This window comes from Sebastes umbrosus, chromosome 22 (assembly GCF_015220745.1).
Source record: "Sebastes umbrosus isolate fSebUmb1 chromosome 22, fSebUmb1.pri, whole genome shotgun sequence".
NCBI lineage: Eukaryota > Metazoa > Chordata > Actinopteri > Perciformes > Sebastidae > Sebastes > Sebastes umbrosus.
This window is the reverse complement of record NC_051290.1, coordinates 6,465,159-6,482,192: the sequence shown is the minus strand read 5'-3', so window position 1 is coordinate 6,482,192 and position 17,034 is coordinate 6,465,159. Positions and strand designations below refer to the sequence as shown.

At 38.8% G+C, this 17,034-nt stretch overlaps 3 protein-coding genes and 1 pseudogene across 3 annotated transcripts; all 4 read left to right on the top strand.

Moving 5' to 3' along the window:
• On the top strand, nucleotides 1-5,438 carry LOC119481577. Its single transcript, XM_037758679.1, has 6 exons — nucleotides 1-46; nucleotides 186-524; nucleotides 4,156-4,197; nucleotides 4,302-4,412; nucleotides 4,515-4,549; nucleotides 5,060-5,438. Exons 1-6 carry the CDS (start codon nucleotides 1-3, stop codon nucleotides 5,180-5,182), a joined length of 696 nt encoding a protein of 231 aa, XP_037614607.1. The 3' UTR covers nucleotides 5,183-5,438.
• An 867-nt stretch (nucleotides 5,439-6,305) lies between these two features.
• LOC119481580 lies at nucleotides 6,306-8,914 on the top strand. Its single transcript, XM_037758684.1, has 6 exons — nucleotides 6,306-6,348; nucleotides 6,488-6,826; nucleotides 6,927-6,968; nucleotides 7,073-7,183; nucleotides 7,286-7,320; nucleotides 8,231-8,914. The coding sequence occupies exons 1-6, from the start codon at nucleotides 6,306-6,308 to the stop codon at nucleotides 8,351-8,353; spliced, it is 693 nt and encodes a 230-aa protein (XP_037614612.1). The 3' UTR covers nucleotides 8,354-8,914.
• A 537-nt stretch (nucleotides 8,915-9,451) lies between these two features.
• Nucleotides 9,452-11,846, top strand: LOC119481576 (annotated as a pseudogene).
• Nucleotides 11,847-12,704: 858 nt separating this feature from the next.
• Nucleotides 12,705-14,799, top strand: LOC119481587. Its single transcript, XM_037758690.1, has 7 exons — nucleotides 12,705-12,750; nucleotides 12,887-13,225; nucleotides 13,328-13,369; nucleotides 13,447-13,584; nucleotides 13,687-13,741; nucleotides 14,175-14,197; nucleotides 14,620-14,799. Exons 1-7 carry the CDS (start codon nucleotides 12,705-12,707, stop codon nucleotides 14,727-14,729), a joined length of 753 nt encoding a protein of 250 aa, XP_037614618.1. The 3' UTR covers nucleotides 14,730-14,799.
• The last annotated feature ends 2,235 nt before the right edge of the window (nucleotides 14,800-17,034 follow it).

Here is a 17,034-nt window from a genome sequence, read left to right as displayed (position 1 = left end):
ATGAGGAGCTTCACCTTGATAACAGCTTTACTTCTCTGCAGCCTCAGTAAGTACTGACACCAAACCATGTAACCAGTAACCCACCAGAATATAAACTTGCAAATTAGAACTGAATTTATTCTTGTTGTTGTTGTTGTCTTATTACAGTAACTGTTGCATTACAAGCTTAGGGCTGTTTGTTTCAGGCTCCGTCTCAGGTTCTGAGTCTCAGACTGTGGAGGTTCAGTCTGGTGATGAAGTCACACTGACGTGCAACAACATTTTCAAAATTCCAACTCGTAAGGAGTGGTTCAGACTGATCAACAGAGCCAAGCCCAGCTGCATCTCCTCTATGTACAGGTCTGATGGTGAAGCTTCGTTCTGTGTTGGATATCAAAAAGAAAAATTTGAAATGAGCTCCAACATCTCCACTGTCTTTCTTAAAATCAAGCGAGTGAATATATCTGACTCTGGACTGTATTTCTGTGGAATCTACAAGGACCAACATACCGTCATTGTCAGTGCAACACATTTAATCGTTCAAGGTAAGACTGTCATATTTACATACATCTCACATTTTTTGCATTAAAACAGCATAAACACAAATAAGAAACCAATACGTGTCAAAACAAAAAAAATTTAAAGGTGATGGTGAATCTGATAGTGAAGTGGATTTTAAGACTGGAAGTAAGTTTCTCCTTTTTCATTGTGCAAGTTACCACCGAGCCAGTAATTTCAATCTTAACCACGTCTTTAAAAAATAAAATCTAATTCTATCATCGTTCTTGTAGAGGAGTTTGATGTAACGGCAAACCTAATGAGTTTGATCCTGGGTGGTCTGACCGTTTCCCTCACCATAGTCGTCGTTGTTCTGGCTGTTAAAGTCAGGAAACTTCAGACAGGTACAGCAGATTTAGAATTTGTTACACATGATGGAAAAATCTAAAGCAAAGTATCTGATCAGTAATAATGAACTAATCACACTTTCGTCTTTTGCCATTTAGCTGTGAATGAGGAGCCACAGCTAGAAAGAAACAAGGTGAACTCACCATTAACTTAAATAAAACTGTGCTATGGTTTTAAAGTTGCATTTAAACACATGATATGTCTGTTAATGATCTTTGTCCTGGGCTTTAACAGTTGAGGGTTATTAACTTTAATCTCAATCAAATTTTTTTGTCAAGAGAGAGTTTCCGCCATGCCGTTACATACAGTTACAAAACTGTTATTTAAAATGTTTTAATATAACCAATCAATTTGAGTTCTGTTGATGAGCTTTTGTCATACAATCTGGCCAATATCCTATTGTTTTAACAACTTTCTATCAGTAAACAGATTTTTCCTAGTTTTAATTTAAAGGGCGGATCCATTATTTTTGTTCGTTCCCAGTGGTGTTACTTATGTGTTCAAATCCGAACATTCAAATTTTGGTCAAACTACGTATGTTTCAGCGTCAACGTGCTATTTTCCCAAGCCCTTCTAAAGACTTTTTCCGATGCGACCCGATGTAGGTTTCTGCATGATGACGCTGCTACATGTACAGTATATATACACACCCTTATAGTCAATGTATTAACGTTACATACAGTAACTTAGATGGCAGTCGGCACACTCCAAGTTTGGAGAAGCAGACGCTAAGCAATGTACTGCTTTGTGGACGCCACTTTAGTTTGGCGCCGAAAGTCACACAATAACACAAACAAACTAAACGATCAATGCAGCAATAGACCGGCAACTCCTGTGATCTGCGAGGTAGAATAAGTGTTTTTGTGGATGGAGTCTGGTGGCTTTGAAGAGAGCAATATAACGGCTTCAGTTTCCCGTAGGAAAGTGCCGCCTGACGGCGAGGTTAAGCTGTGAAAATATTCTAAATATACATTTAAACTGATATTGAATTTTTTAGGTGGCTAAAATACGTTTTTCTGCCGTTCCCGTCCACAGCTGCTTTACCTCGCCGTCAGGGAACTGAAGCCGTTAACTTTGCTCTCTTCAAAGCTACCAGACTCCATTCAAGAAAACATTCATTTTACCTTGTAGATCATGGGAGCATACATACATACAACTCCTAAGGTTCCTAAATCCTATGTTTAAATGATTCCTTCGTTAAACAACCCACAAATACCGATTTTTGGAAGACTCAGCTGTGTGTGTGTGTGTGTGTGTGTGTGTGTGTGTGTGTGAGAGATACCGTATGTGACTGTAAATACTCTGAATTACAGAATATGGGCTCAGATGAACTGAACTACGCAGCTCTAAGTTTCCAGGCAAAGCCAAAAAGAAGCCGCAGGCCTGCACCTGAGAGAGAGATGGAGCCACATGTTGTGTACGCTGCCACCAGATAGACCCAGGAAGCAACAGAAACTCATGCTTTATGTCATTAATCTTATTAGTTGTTAGTCTAATTAGCTGTTCGTGGGGTGATTCAATGGAAATAAATACATTTAAAATAATGTCTCTGTATTTTCTCGCTCATGATTCTTTCAGTTTCTCTCTCGTGTCTATATTTCTTATTTTTTTCTGAGAGGACAAGAGTGTGCTTAATGTGTGATGGAGGACTCAGAAAGGACACTGATGACTTCAAACTTACTTGGTCTGTGGACGGAGGAGGGAGTGACGTACACATCACTTGTTTGACAGGAAGAGACACAGTGTGCTCTGAGAACTAATGTGGTGAAAATCATGAGGCATTTGAAGTCAAAGCTCTGTGGAAACTATAAAAAGAAGGTGTGAAAAATTGTTTACGACAAAATGAAACTAGCTGCTGCACATGTATTTAGACCTTTTGGAGAAATAGTGAAGCAATAAAATAACAAACATTTTCAAAGGGGTCTCTTGACCTTTGAGCTCCAGATTTGTGAATGAAAATGGGTTCTCTTTGTACCCACGAGTCTCCCCTTTACAGACATGCCCACTTTATGATAATCACATGCAGTTTGGGGACAAGTCATAGTCAAGTCAGCACACTGACACACTGACAGCTGTTGTTGCCTGTTGGGCTGCAGTTTGCCATGTTATGATTTGAGCACATTTGTTATGCTAAATGCAGTACCTGTGAGGGTTTCTGGACAATATCTGTCATTTTTTTGTGTTGTTAATTGATTTACAATAATAAATATATACATATATTTGCATAAAGCAGCATATTTGCCCACTCCCAAACACAAATCTAAAACAGTGCATCCAGACATCGCAGCATCAAGCATAAAAATATGACACGACAGGTGCGTCGCTTTGTTTTTCTTGTCATATTTCATACAGTATGTCATACCAGAGCAGACTGTTACGGGTTAGGTGAGGATGCTTTCAATGACAGCTGTAGGAGTCGTGTTGTTTAAGCATCTACAACTCTTTGTGGCAACTTTTGTCTCAAATAGCGTCTGACACAGATATAACTTTGACTCTCCTACCACCAACCTTTCCTGTGAAGTCATATTTCAAAGTTTTTGCATTCGGCAAATGTGAGTAGCAAGATGAAAAACAAACCCCGCCTCTCTAAACCCTTTTATAAGAGCTCAGCGGTACAAACTATCCCTGCAGTGACGCGATTAAACGCACAATGAGGAGCTTCACCTTGATAACAGCTTTACTTCTCTGCAGCCTCAGTAAGTACTGACACCAAACCATGTAACCAGTAACCCACCAGAATATGAACTTGCAAATTAGAACTGAATTTATTCTTGTTGTTGTTATTGTCTTATTACAGTAACTGTTGCATTACAAGCTTAGGGTTGTTTGTTTCAGGCTCCGTCTCAGGTTCTGAGTCTCAGACTGTGGAGGTTCAGTCTGGTGTTGAAGTCACACTGACGTGCACCAACATTACCAGAATTCCAGCTCAGACGGAGTGGTTCAGACTGAGCAACAGAACCAAGCCCAGCTGCATCTCCTCAAAGTACAAGTCTGATGATGAAGCTGCGTACTGTGTTGGATTTAAAAATGGATTTGAAATGAGCTCCAACAACTCCACTGTCTTTCTTAAAATCAAGCGAGTGGATTTATCTGACTCTGGACTGTATTTCTGTGGATTCTACGTGGACCAACATACCGTCATTGGCGATGCAACACTTTTAATTGTCCAAGGTAAGACTGTCATATTAACATACGTCTCACATTTATTGCAATAAAACAGCATAAAGACAAATAAGAAACCAATACGTGTCAAAAAATGTTTTTTTAAAGGTGATGGTGAATCTGATGGTGAAGTGGATTTTAAGACTGAAAGTAAGATTCTCCTTTTTCATTGTGCAAGTTACCACCGAGCCAGTAATTTCAATCTGAACCACGTCTTCAAAAAATAGAGTCTAATTCTATCATTGTTCTTGTAGAGGAGTTTGATGGAACGGCAAACCTAATGAGCTTGATCCTGGGTGGTCTGACCGTTTCCCTCACCATAGTCGTCGTTGTTCTGGCTGTTAAAGTCAGGAAACTTCAGACAGGTACAGCAGATTTACAATTTGTTATACATGATGGAAAAATCTAAAGCAAAGTATATGATCAGTAATAATGAACTAATCACACTTTTGTCTTTTGCCATTTAGCTGTGAATGAGGAGCCGCAGCCAGAAAGAAACAAGGTGAACTCACCATTAACTTAAATAAAACTGTGTTATGGTTTTAAAGTTGCATCGAAACACATGATATGTCTGTTAATGATCTTTGTCCTGGGCTTTAACAGTTGAGGTTCATTAACTTTAATTTAATTTATTTGTAAACAAAAACTAGTTTTAATATGGTGTAAAAGTAATATGTATATGAAACAATTCAATTTGAAATAATGTCAAATTATAATTGAATTAGCTCATTTTATGTATTTCAACATTGGAATCACAGTTGTAGGATACAAAGAAAAGTTGTGTTTGGACCCATAAAATGCTTCATATATTTGATTAAATTACATTATTAGTAATTATTTGTTATGTCAAGATGGATAATAACACTATATTTATCAAGCATTGCACTGCAAAGTTTAACATAAATCCAGAATTCATTGCTGGGACTTAAAAATGCCTGTATTTGCAGAAACACTCAGTTACAACGTGTGAGATACAGTATGTGACCCTAAAAAACACTTTATTGATTTACAGAATCTGGGCTCTGATGAGCTGAACTCTGCAGCGCTGAGGTTCCTTCCGGAGACAATAAGGAACAGGAGGCCTGCATCAGAGAGAGAAGTGGAGACTCGTGTTGTTTATGCTGCCAGCAGATAGACTCCGGAAGACACTGTATTGAGGCGTTAATGCAAATTTGTTTTAACACCACTAATTTCTTTAACGCATTAACGCAATCGATCTTTCGGAGGTTGTAGCGGGCAAAATTTTTACAGCTACAGAGCTATGAAAGAAGATACTGATATCATTAGAAACTAGAAACCTAAGGAATCCATCAGTACCAACCATGACATACTAGCTTGTCATGAAGGAGGCTAAATAACGCTCCAAACTAGTGCTAAATTTTGGCGAGGAAAAACTGGCACGGACATTTTCAAAGGGGTCCCTTGACCTCTGACCTCAAGACATGTGAATAGTCATAGTCAAGTCAGCACACTGACGGCTGTTGTTGCCTGTTGGGCTGCAGTTTGCCATGTTATGATTTGAGTGTATTTGTTATGCTAAATGCAGTACCTGTGAGGGTTTCTGGACTATATTTATCATTGTTTTGTGTTGTTAATTGATTTCCAATAATAAATATATACATGCATTTACATAAAGCAGCATATTTGTCCACTCCTATGTTGATAAGAGTATTAAATACTTGACAAATCTCCCTTTAATTTGGTTAATTTGTGATTAATCACGATGAAGAATCATGCAATTAAATATTGTAATCGATTGACAGCCCTATAGAACAGATGCTTTATCTTATTAATACTGCCAGAGTCCGTGGCTGGTATTTTGTTAAAAAAAGTTCCTATACTCATGGTCAGTTGCATCCCTCTTTCTTTCTGTCTCTCTCTCTCTCTGCAAAAAGTCTCCATCTTTCTTACTTTGTCTGCCTCCCATCTTCATCAAGCATCAAATATGTTTGATGAGGAGGAGCCACAAGGGACACTGATGATGGTGAAGTCGAGACTTAGGCGCTGTTCACACCTGTTATTAATATGCGTCCTCAGTGATCGGATCACAAGTGGACAGCTCTAAATACAGGTGTGAACACACCCAAGACGCATTGAGGACGCATTGAGATCTGATCTTTGTATTGAAGTCACATTTCAAAGTTTTTTCATTCGGCAAATGTGAGCAGCAAGATGAAAAACAAACCCCGCCTCTCTAAACCCTTTTATAAGAGCTCAGCGGTACAAACTATCCCTGCAGTGACGCGATTGAACGCACAATGAGGAGCTTCACCTTAACAGCTTTACTTCTCTGCAGCCTCAGTAAGTACTAACATCAAACCATGTAACCAGTAACCCACCAGAATATAAACTTGCAATTTAGAACTGAATGTATTCTTGTTGTTGTTGTTGTCTTATTACAGTAACTGTTGCATTACAAGCTTAGGGTTGTTTGTTTCAGGCTCCGTCTCAGGTTCTGAGTCTCAGACTGTGGAGGTTCAGTCTGGTGATGAAGTCACACTGACGTGCAACAACATTTTCAAAATTCCAACTCGTAAGGAGTGGTTCAGACTGATCAACAGAACCAAGCCCAGCTGCATCTCCTCTATGTACGGGTCTAATGGTGAAGCTTTGCTCTGTGATGGATTTCAAAAAGAAAAATTTGAAATGAGCTCCAAGAACTCCACTGTCTTTCTTAAAATCAAGCGAGTGGATTTATCTGACTCTGGACTGTATTTCTGTGGAATCTACAAGGACCAACATACCGTCATTGTCAGTGCAACACATTTAATCGTTCAAGGTAAGACTGTCATATTTACATACATCTCACATTTTTTGCATTAAAACAGCATAAAGACAAATAAGAAACCAATATGTGTCAAAACAAAAAAAATTTAAAGGTGATGGTGAATCTGATGGTGAAGTGGAATTTAAGACTGAAAGTAAGTTTCTCCTTTTTCATTGTGCAAGTTACCACCGAGCCAGTAATTTCAATCTTAACCACGTCTTCAAAAAATAGAGTCTAATTCTATCATTGTTCTTGTAGAGGAGTTTGATGTAACGGCAAACCTAATGAGTTTGATCCTGGGTGGTCTGACCGTTTCCCTCACCATAGTCGTCGTTGTTCTGGCTGTTAAAGTCAGGAAACTTCAGACAGGTACAGCAGATTTAGAATTTGTTACACATGATGGAAAAATCTAAAGCAAAGTATCTGATCAGTAATAATGAACTAATCACACTTTCGTCTTTTGCCATTTAGCTGTGAATGAGGAGCCGCAGCCAGAAAGAAACAAGGTGAACTCACCATTAACTTAAATAAAACTGTGTTGTGGTTTTAAAGATGCATTTAAACACATGATATGTCTGTTAATGATCTTTGTCCTGGGCTTTAACAGTTGAGGTTCATTAACTTTAATTTAATCTCAATCTAATTTTTTTGTGAAGAAAGAGTTTCCACCATGCCGTTACATGCAGTTACAAAACTGTTATTTAAAATGTTTTAGTATAACCAATCATTTTTAGTTCTGTTGATGAGCTTTTGTCATACAATCTGGCCAGTATCCTATTGTTTAAAGAACTTTCAATCAGTAAACAGAATTTTTGGTCAAACTATGCATGTTTTAGCGTCAACATGCTATTTTCCCAAGCCCTTCAAAAAATGTTTTCCCTTGTGACCTGACATATGTCTGCATGATGACGATGCTACATGTACAGTATATAAACATCCTTATGTTCAGTTATTAACATCACAAACAGTAAGTTAGATGGCGGTCAAGCTAAGCAATATACTGCTTTGTGGACGCCACTTTAGTTTGGCGCCGAAAGTCACACAATAACACAAACAAACGAACCGATCGATGCAGCGATAGACCAGCAGCTCCTGTGATCTGCGAGGTAAAATTACTGTTTTTGTGAATGGAGTCTGGTGGCTTTGAAGAGAGCGATATAACGGCTTCAGTTTTCCGTCGGAAAGGAACTCCATTCAAGAAAACAGTCATTTTACCTTGCAGATCGTGGGAGCATACATACAACTCTTAAGGTTCCTAAATCCTATGTTTAAATGATTCCTTCGTGGAACAACCCACAAATACAGATTTTTGGAAGACTCAGCTGTGTGTGTGTGTGTTTGTGTGTGTGTGTGTGTGTGTGTGTGTGTGTGTTTTTGTGTGATACCGTATGTGACTCTAAATACTCTGAATTACAGAATCTGGGCTCAGATGAACTGAACTACGCAGCTCTAAGTTTCCAGGCAAAGCCAAAAAGAAGCCGCAGGCCTGCACCTGAGAGAGAGATGGAGCCACATGTTGTGTACGCTGCCACCAGATAGACCCAGGAAGCAACAGAAACTCATGCTTTATGTCATTAATCTTATTAGTTGTTAGTCTAATTAGCTGTTCGTGGGGTGATTCAATTGAAAGAAATACATTTAAAATAATGTCTCTGTATTTTCTCGCTCATGATTCTTTCAGTTTCTCTCTCGTGTCTATATTTCTTATTTTTTTCTGAGAGGAAAAGAGTGTGCTTAATGTGTGATGGAGGACTCAGAAAGGACACTGATGACTTCAAACTTACTTGGTCTGTGGACGGAGGAGGGAGTGGCGTACACATCACTTGTTTGACAGGAAGAGACACAGAGTGGTCTGAGAACTACTGTGGTGAAAATCATCAGGCATTTGAAGTCAAAGCTCTGTGGAAACTATAAAAAGAACGTGTGAAAACTTGTTTACGACAAAATGAAACTAGCTGCTGTAAATGTATTTAGACTTTTTGGAGAAATAGTGAAGCAATAAAATAACAAACATTTTCAAAGGGGTCCCTTGACCTTTGACCTCCAGATTTGTGAATGAAAATGGGTTCTCTTTGTACCCACGAGTCTCCCCTTTACAGATATGCCCACTTTATGGTAATCACATGCAGTTTGGGGACAAGTCATAGTCAAGTCAGCACACTGACACACTGACAGCTGTTGTTGCCTGTTGGGCTGCAGTTTGCCATGTTGTGATTTGAGCATGTTTTTTTATGCTAAATGCAGTACCTGTGAGGGTTTCTGGACAATATTTGTCATTGTTCTGTGTTGTTAATTGATTTCCAATATTAAATATATGCATACATTTGCATAAAGCAGCATATTTGTCCACTCCCAAACACAAATCTAAAACAGTGCATCCAGACATCGCAGCATCAAGCATAAAAATATGACGCGACAGGTGCGTCGCTTTGTTTTCTTGTCATATTTCATACAGTATGTCATACCAGAGCAGACTGTTACAGGTTAGGTGAGGATTTCCTGTGAAGTCATATTTCAAAGTGTTTGCATTCGGGTAAAGGTGAGTAGCAAGATGAAAAAGAAACCCCGCCTCTCTAAACCCTTTTATAAGAGCTCAGCGGTACAGACTATCCCTGCAGTGACGCGATTAAACGCACAATGAGGAGCTTCACCTTGATAACAGCTTTACTTCTCTGCAGCCTCAGTAAGTACTGGCACCAAACCATGTAACCAGTAACCCACCAGAATATGAACTTGCAAATTAGAACTGAATTTATTCTTGTTGTTGTTTTTGTCTTATTACAGTAACTGTTGCATTACAAGCTTAGGGTTGTTTGTTTCAGGCTCTGTCTCAGGTTCTGAGTCTCAGACTGTGGAGGTTCAGTCTGGTGAAGAAGTCACACTGACGTGCAACAACATTGCCAGCAGTCCAACTTTTACAGAGTGGTTCAGACTGATCAACAGAACCAAACCCAGCTGCATCTCCGCTACGTACTGGTCTCAGAGTAAAGTTTCGTACTGTGTTGGATTTCAAAAAGAAAAATTTGAAATGAGCTCCAACAAGTCCACTGTCTTTCTTAAAATCAAGCGAGTGAATTTATCTGACTCTGGACTGTATTTCTGTGGATTCTACGTGGACCCACATATAGTCATTGCCAGTGCAACACATTTAATCGTTCAAGGTAAGACTGTCATATTTACATACATCTCACATTTATTGCATTAAAACAGCATAAAGACAAATAAGAAACCAATACGTGTCAAAAATTTTAATTTTTTTTAAAGGCGATGATGAATCTGATGGTGAAGTGGATTTTAAGACTGAAAGTAAGATTTTCCTTTTTCATTGTGCAAGTTACCACCGAGCCAGTAATTTCAATCTTAACCACGTCTTTAAAAAATAGAATCTAATTCTATCGTCGTTCTTGTAGAGGAGTTTGATGTAACGGCAAACCTAATGAGTTTGATCCTGGGTGGTCTGACCGTTTCCCTCACCATAGTCGTCGTTGTTCTGGCTGTTAAAGTCAGGAAACTTCAGACAGGTACAGCAGATTTACAATTTGTTACACATGATGGAAAAATCTAAAGCAAAGTATCTGATCAGTAATAATGAACTAATCACACTTTCGTCTTTTTCCATTTAGCTGTGAATGAGGAGCCACAGCCAGAAAGAAACAAGGTGAACTCACCATTAACTTAAATAAAACTGTGCTATGGTTTTAAAGTTGCATTTAAATACATGATATGTCTGTTAATGATCTTTGTCCTGAGTTTTAACAGTTGAGGTTCATTAACTTTAATTTAATATCAATCTAATTTTTTTGTGAAGAAAGAGTTTCCACCATGCCGTTACATACAGTTACAAAACTGTTATTTAAAAATGTTTAATATCACCAATCATTTTTAGTTCTGTTAATGAGCTTTCGTCATACAATCTGGCCAATAACCTATTGTTTAAAGAACTTTCAATCAGTAAACAGAATTTTGGTCAAACTATGTATGTTTTAGCGTCAACATGCTATTTTCCCAAGCCCTTCTAAAAACCTTTTCCCTTGTGACCTGACATATGTCTGCATGATGACGATGCTACATATACAGTATATATACATCCTTATGTTCAGTTATTAACATTACAAACAGTAACTCAGATGGCGGTCAAGCGAAGCAATGTACTGCTTTGTGAACGCCACTTTAGTTTGGCGCCGAAAGTCACACAATAACACAAACAAACTAACCGATCGAGCAGCGATAGACCAGCAGCTCCTGTGATCTGTGAGGTAAAATTACTGTTTTTGTGAATGGAGTCTGGTGGCTTTGAAGAGAGCAATATAACGGCTTCAGCTTCCCGTCGGAAAGGGACTCCATTCAAGAAAACAGTCATTTTACCTTGCAGATCGTGGGAGCATACATACAACTCTTAAGGTTCCTAAATCCTATGTTTAAATGATTCCTTTGTGGAACAACCTACAAATACAGATTTTTTGTAAGACTCAGCTGTGTGTGTGTGTGTGTGTGCGTGTGTGTGTGTGTGTGTGTGATACCGTATGTGACTCTAAATACTCTGTATTACAGAATATGGACTCAGATGAACTGAACTACGCAGCTCTAAGTTTCCAGGCAAAGCCAAAAAGAAGTCGCAGGCCTGCACCTGAGAGAGAGATGGAGCCACATGTTGTGTACGCTGCCACCAGATAGACCCAGGAAGCAACAGAAACTCATGCTTTATGTCATTAATCTTATTAGTTGTTAGTCTAATTAGCTGTTCGTGGGGTGATTCAATGGAAATAAATACATTTAAAATAATGTCTCTGTATTTTCTCGCTCATGATTCTTTCAGTTTCTCTCTCGTGTCTATATTTCTTATTTTTTCTGAGAGGAAAAGAGTGTGCTTAATGTGTGATGGAGGACTCAGAAAGGACACTGATGACTTCAAACTTACTTGGTCTGTGGACGGAGGAGGGAGTGGCGTACACATCACTTGTTTGACAGGAAGAGACACAGTGTGCTCTGAGAACTACTGTGGTGAAAATCATGAGGCATTTGAAGTCAAAGCTCTGTGGAAACTATAAAAACAAGGTGTGAAAAATTGTTTACGACAAAATGAAACTAGCTGCTGCACATGTATTTAGACCTTTTGGAGAAATAGTGAAGCAATAAAATAACAAACATTTTCAAAAGGGGTCCCTTGACCTTTGACCTCCAGATTTGTGAATGAAAATGGGTTCTCTTTGTACCCACGAGTCTCCCCTTTAGAGACATGCCCACTTTATGATAATCACATGCAGTTTGGGGACAAGTCATAGTCAAGTCAGCACACTGACACACTGACAGCTGTTGTTGCCTGTTGGGCTGCAGTTTGCCATGTTATGATTTGAGCACATTTGTTATGCTAAATGCAGTACCTGTGACGGTTTCTGGACAATATCTGTCATTTTTTTGTGTTGTTAATTGATTTACAATAATAAATATATACATATATTTGCATAAAGCAAGCATATTTTCCCACTCCCAAACACAAATCTAAAACAGTGCATCCGGACATCGCAGCATCAAGCATAAAAATATGACACGACAGGTGCGTCGCTTTGTTTTTCTTGTCATATTTCATACAGTATGTCATACCAGAGCAGACTGTTACGGGTTAGGTGAGGATGCTTTCAATGACAGCTGTAGGAGTCGTGTTGTTTAAGCATCTACAATTCTTTGTGGCAACTTTTGTCTCAAATAGCGTCTGACACAGATATAACTTTGACTCTCCTACCACCAAACTTTCCTGTGAAGTCACATTTCAAAGTTTTTTGCATTGAGCAAATGTGAGCAGCAAGATGAAAAACAAACCCCGCCTCTCTAAACCCTTTTATAAGAGCTCAGCGGTACAAACTATCCCTGCAGTGACGCGGTTAAACGCACAATGAGGAGCTTCACCTTGATAACAGCTTTACTTCTCTGCAGCCTCAGTAAGTACTGACACCAAACCATGTAACCAGTAACCCACCAGAATATGAACTTGGAAATTAGAACTGAATTTATTCTTGTTGTTGTTGTCTTATTACAGTAACTGTTGCATTACAAGCTTAGGGTTGTTTGTTTCAGGCTCCATCTCAGGTTTTGAGTCTCAGACTGTGGAGGTTCAGTCTGGTGATGAAGTCACACTGACGTGCACCAACATTTACAGCGGTCAAACTCAGATGGACTGGTTCAGAGTGATCAACAGAACCAAGCCCAGCTGCATCTCCTCTATGTACGGGTCTGAAGGTGAAGCTTCGTTCTGTGTTGGATTTCAAAAAGAAAAATTTGAAATGAGCTCCAACAAGTCCACTGTCTTTCTTAAAATCAAGCGAGTGGATTTATCTGACTCTGGACTGTATTTCTGTGGAATCTACGTGAAAGCAAATACCGTCATTGCCGATGCAACACATTTAATCGTTCAAGGTAAGACTGTCATATTTACAGTACATCTCACATTTATTGCATTTAAACAGCATAAAGACAAATAAGAAACCAATATGTGTCAAAAGATTTTTTTTTTAAAAGGTAATGGCGAATCTGATGGTGAAGTGGTTTGTAAGACTGAAAGTAAGATTCTCCTTTTTCATTGTGCAAGTTACCACCGAGCCAGTAATTTCAATCTGAACCACGTCTTTAAAAAATAGAGACTAATTCTATCATCATTCTTGTAGAGGAGTTTGATGTAACGGCAAACCTAATGAGTTTGATCCTGGTTGGTCTGACCGTTTCCCTCACCATAGTCGTCGTTGTTCTGGCTGTTAAAGTCAGGAAACTTCAGACAGGTACAGCAGATTTACAATTTGTTACACACGATGGAAAAATCTAAATCAAAATATATGATCAGTAATAATGAACTAATCACACTTTCGTCTTTTTCCATTTAGCTGTGAATGAGGAGCCACAGCCAGAAAGAAACAAGGTGAACTCACCATTAACTTAAATAAAACTGTGCTATGGTTTTAAAGTTGCATTTAAACACATGATATGTCTGTTAATGATCTTTGTCCCGAGTTTTAACAGTTGAGGTTCATTAACTTTAATTTAATATCAATCTAATTTTTTTGTGAAGAAAGAGTTTCCACCATGCCGTTACATACAGTTACAAAACTGTTATTTAAAATGTTTTAGTATAACCAATCATTTTTAGTTCTGTTGATGAGCTTTTGTCATACAATCTGGCCAATATCCTATTGTTTAAAGAACTTTCAATCAGTAAACAGAATTTTTGGTCAAACTATGTATGTTTTAGCGTCAACATGCTATTTTCCCAAGCCCTTCTAAAAACCTTTTCCCTTGTGACCTGACATATGTCTGCATGATGACGATGCTACATGTACAGTATATAAACATCCTTATGTTCAGTTATTAACATTACAAACAGTAACTTAGATGGCGGTCAAGCTAAGCAATATACTGCTTTGTGGACGCCACTTTAGTTTGGCGCCGAAAGTCACACAATAACACAAACAAACTAACCGATCGAGCAGCGATAGACCAGCAGCTCCTGTGATCTGCGAGGTAAAATTACTGTTTTTGTGAATGGAGTCTGGTGGCTTTGAAGAGAGCAATATAACGGCTTCAGCTTCCCGTCGGAAAGGGACTCCATTCAAGAAAACAGTCATTTTACCTTGCAGATCGTGAGAGCATACATACAACTCCTAAGGTTCCTAAATCCTATGTTTAAATGATTCCTTTGTGGAACAACCCACAAATACAGATTTTCAGAAGACTCAGTTGTGTGTGTGTGTGTGTGTGTGTGTGTGTGTGTGATACCGTATGTGACTCTAACTACTCTGAATTACAGAATATGGGCTCAGATGAACTGAACTACGCAGCTCTAAGTTTCCAGGCAAAGCCAAAAAGAAGCCGCAGGCCTGCACCTGAGAGAGAGATGGAGTCACATGTTGTGTACGCTGCCACCAGATAGACCCAGGAAGCAACAGAAACTCATGCTTTATGTCATTAATCTTATTAGTTGCTAGTCTAATTAGCTGTTCGTGGGGTGATTCAATGAAAAGAAATACATTCAAAATAATGTCTCTGTATTTTTTCGCTCATGATTCTTTCAGTTTCTCTCTCGTGTCTATATTTCTTATTTTTTTCTGAGAGGAAAAGAGTGTGCTTAATGTGTGATGGAGGACTCAGAAAGGACACCGATGACTTCAAACTTACTTGGTCTGTGGACGGAGGAGGGAGTGGCGTACACATCACTTGTTTGACAGGAAGAGACACAGTGTGGTCTGAGAACTACTGTGGTGAAAATCATGAGGCATTTGAAGTCAAAGCTCTGTGGAAACTATAAAAAGAAGGTGTGAAAAATTGTTTACGACAAAATGAAACTAGCTGCTGCACATGTATTTAGACCTTTTGGAGAAATAGTGGAGCAATAAAATAACAAACATTTTCAAAGGGGTCCCTTGACCTTTGACCTCCAGATTTGTGAATGAAAATGGTTTCTATGGGTACCCACGAGTCTCCCCTTTACAGACATGCCCACTTTATGGTAAACACATGCAGTTTGGGGGCAAGTCATAGTCAAGTCAGCACACTGACACACTGACAGCTGTTGTTGCCTGTTGGGCTGCAGTTTGCCATGTTATGATTTGAGCACATTTTGTATGCTAAATGCAGTACCTGTGAGGGTTTCTGGACAATATCTATCATTGTTCTGTGTTGTTAATTGATTTACAATAATAAATATATACATACATTTGCATAAAGCAGCATATTTTCCCACTCCCAAACACAAATCTAAAACAGTGCATCCGGACATCGCAGCATCAAGCATAAAAATATGACGCGACAGGTGAGTCTCTTTGTTTTTCTTGTCATATTTCATACAGTATGTCATACCAGAGCAGACTGTTACGGGTTAGGTGAGGATGCTTTCAATGACAGCTGTAGGAGTCGTGTTGTTTAAGCATCTACAATTCTTTGTGGCAACTTTTGTCTCAAATAGCGTCTGACACAGATATAACTTTGACTCTCCTACCACCAACCTTTCCTGTGAAGTCATATTTCAAAGTTTTTTGCATTGAGCAAATGTGAGTAGCAAGATGAAAAACAAACCCCGCCTCTCTAAACCCTTTTATAGGAGCTCAGCGGTACAAACTATCCCTGCAGTGACGCGGTTAAACGCACAATGAGGAGCTTCACCTTGATAACAGCTTTACTTCTCTGCAGCCTCAGTAAGTACTGACACCAAACCATGTAACCAGTAACCCACCAGAATATGAACTTGCAAATTAGAACTGAATTTATTCTTGTTGTTGTTTTTGTCTTATTACAGTAACTGTTGCATTACAAGCTTAGGGTTGTTTGTTTCAGGCTCCGTCTCAGGTTTTGAGTCTCAGACTGTGGAGGTTCAGTCTGGTGATGAAGTCACACTGACGTGCAAGAACATTAACAGCAGTCCAACTCAGTGGTTCAGACTGATCAACAGAACCAAGCCCAGCTGCATCTCCTCTATGTACTGGTTTGATGGTGAAGCTAGGTTCTGTGTTGGATTTCAAAATAGATTTGAAATGAGCTTCAACAATTCCACTGTCTTTCTTAAAATCAAGCGAGTGGATTTATCTGACTCTGGACTGTATTTCTGTGGATTCTACGAGGACAGACATACCGTCATTGCCGATGCAACGCATTTAATCGTTCAAGGTAAGACTGTCATATTTACATACATCTCACATTTATTGCATTAAAACAGCATAAAGACAAATAAGAAACCAATACAATAATTTTTTTTTTTTTTAAAGGTAATGGTGAATCTGATGGTGAATCTGATGGTGAAGTGGATTTTAAGACTGAAAGTAAGATTCTCCTTTTTCATTGTGCAAGTTACCACCGAGCCAGTAATTTCAATCTTAACCACGTCTTTAAAAAATAGAATCTAATTCTATCATCGTTCTTGTAGAGGAGAATGATGGAACAGCAAACCTAATGATTTTGATCCTGGGTGGTCTGACCGTTTCCCTCACCATAGTCGTCGTTGTTCTGGCTGTTAAAGTCAGGAAACTTCAGACAGGTACAGCAGATTTACAATTTGTTACACATGATGGAAAAATCTAAAGCAAAGTATCTGATCAGTAATAATGAACTAATCACACTTTCGTCTTTTGCCATTTAGCTGTGAATGAGGAGCCGCAGCCAGAAAGAAACAAGGTGAACTCACCATTAACTTAAATAAAACTGTGTTATGGTTTTAAAGTTGCATTTAAACACATGATATGTCT

Excerpts from the sequence above, each read along its gene's own strand:
- LOC119481577 (XM_037758679.1), top strand. The coding sequence starts at position 1 with ATGAGGAGCTTCACCTTGATAACAGCTTTACTTCTCTGCAGCCTCA. Across the intron at positions 47-185 it reads TTTACTTCTCTGCAGCCTCA|GCTCCGTCTCAGGTTCTGAG; the intron begins GTAAGTACTGAC and ends TGTTTGTTTCAG. Across the intron at positions 4,550-5,059 it reads CGCAGCCAGAAAGAAACAAG|AATCTGGGCTCTGATGAGCT; the intron begins GTGAACTCACCA and ends ATTGATTTACAG.
- LOC119481580 (XM_037758684.1), top strand. The coding sequence starts at position 6,306 with ATGAGGAGCTTCACCTTAACAGCTTTACTTCTCTGCAGCCTCA. Across the intron at positions 6,349-6,487 it reads TTTACTTCTCTGCAGCCTCA|GCTCCGTCTCAGGTTCTGAG; the intron begins GTAAGTACTAAC and ends TGTTTGTTTCAG. Across the intron at positions 6,827-6,926 it reads AACACATTTAATCGTTCAAG|GTGATGGTGAATCTGATGGT; the intron begins GTAAGACTGTCA and ends AAAAATTTAAAG.
- LOC119481587 (XM_037758690.1), top strand. The coding sequence starts at position 12,705 with ATGAGGAGCTTCACCTTGATAACAGCTTTACTTCTCTGCAGCCTCA. Across the intron at positions 13,370-13,446 it reads AGTGGTTTGTAAGACTGAAA|AGACTAATTCTATCATCATT; the intron begins GTAAGATTCTCC and ends TTTAAAAAATAG. Across the intron at positions 13,585-13,686 it reads AGTCAGGAAACTTCAGACAG|CTGTGAATGAGGAGCCACAG; the intron begins GTACAGCAGATT and ends TTTTCCATTTAG.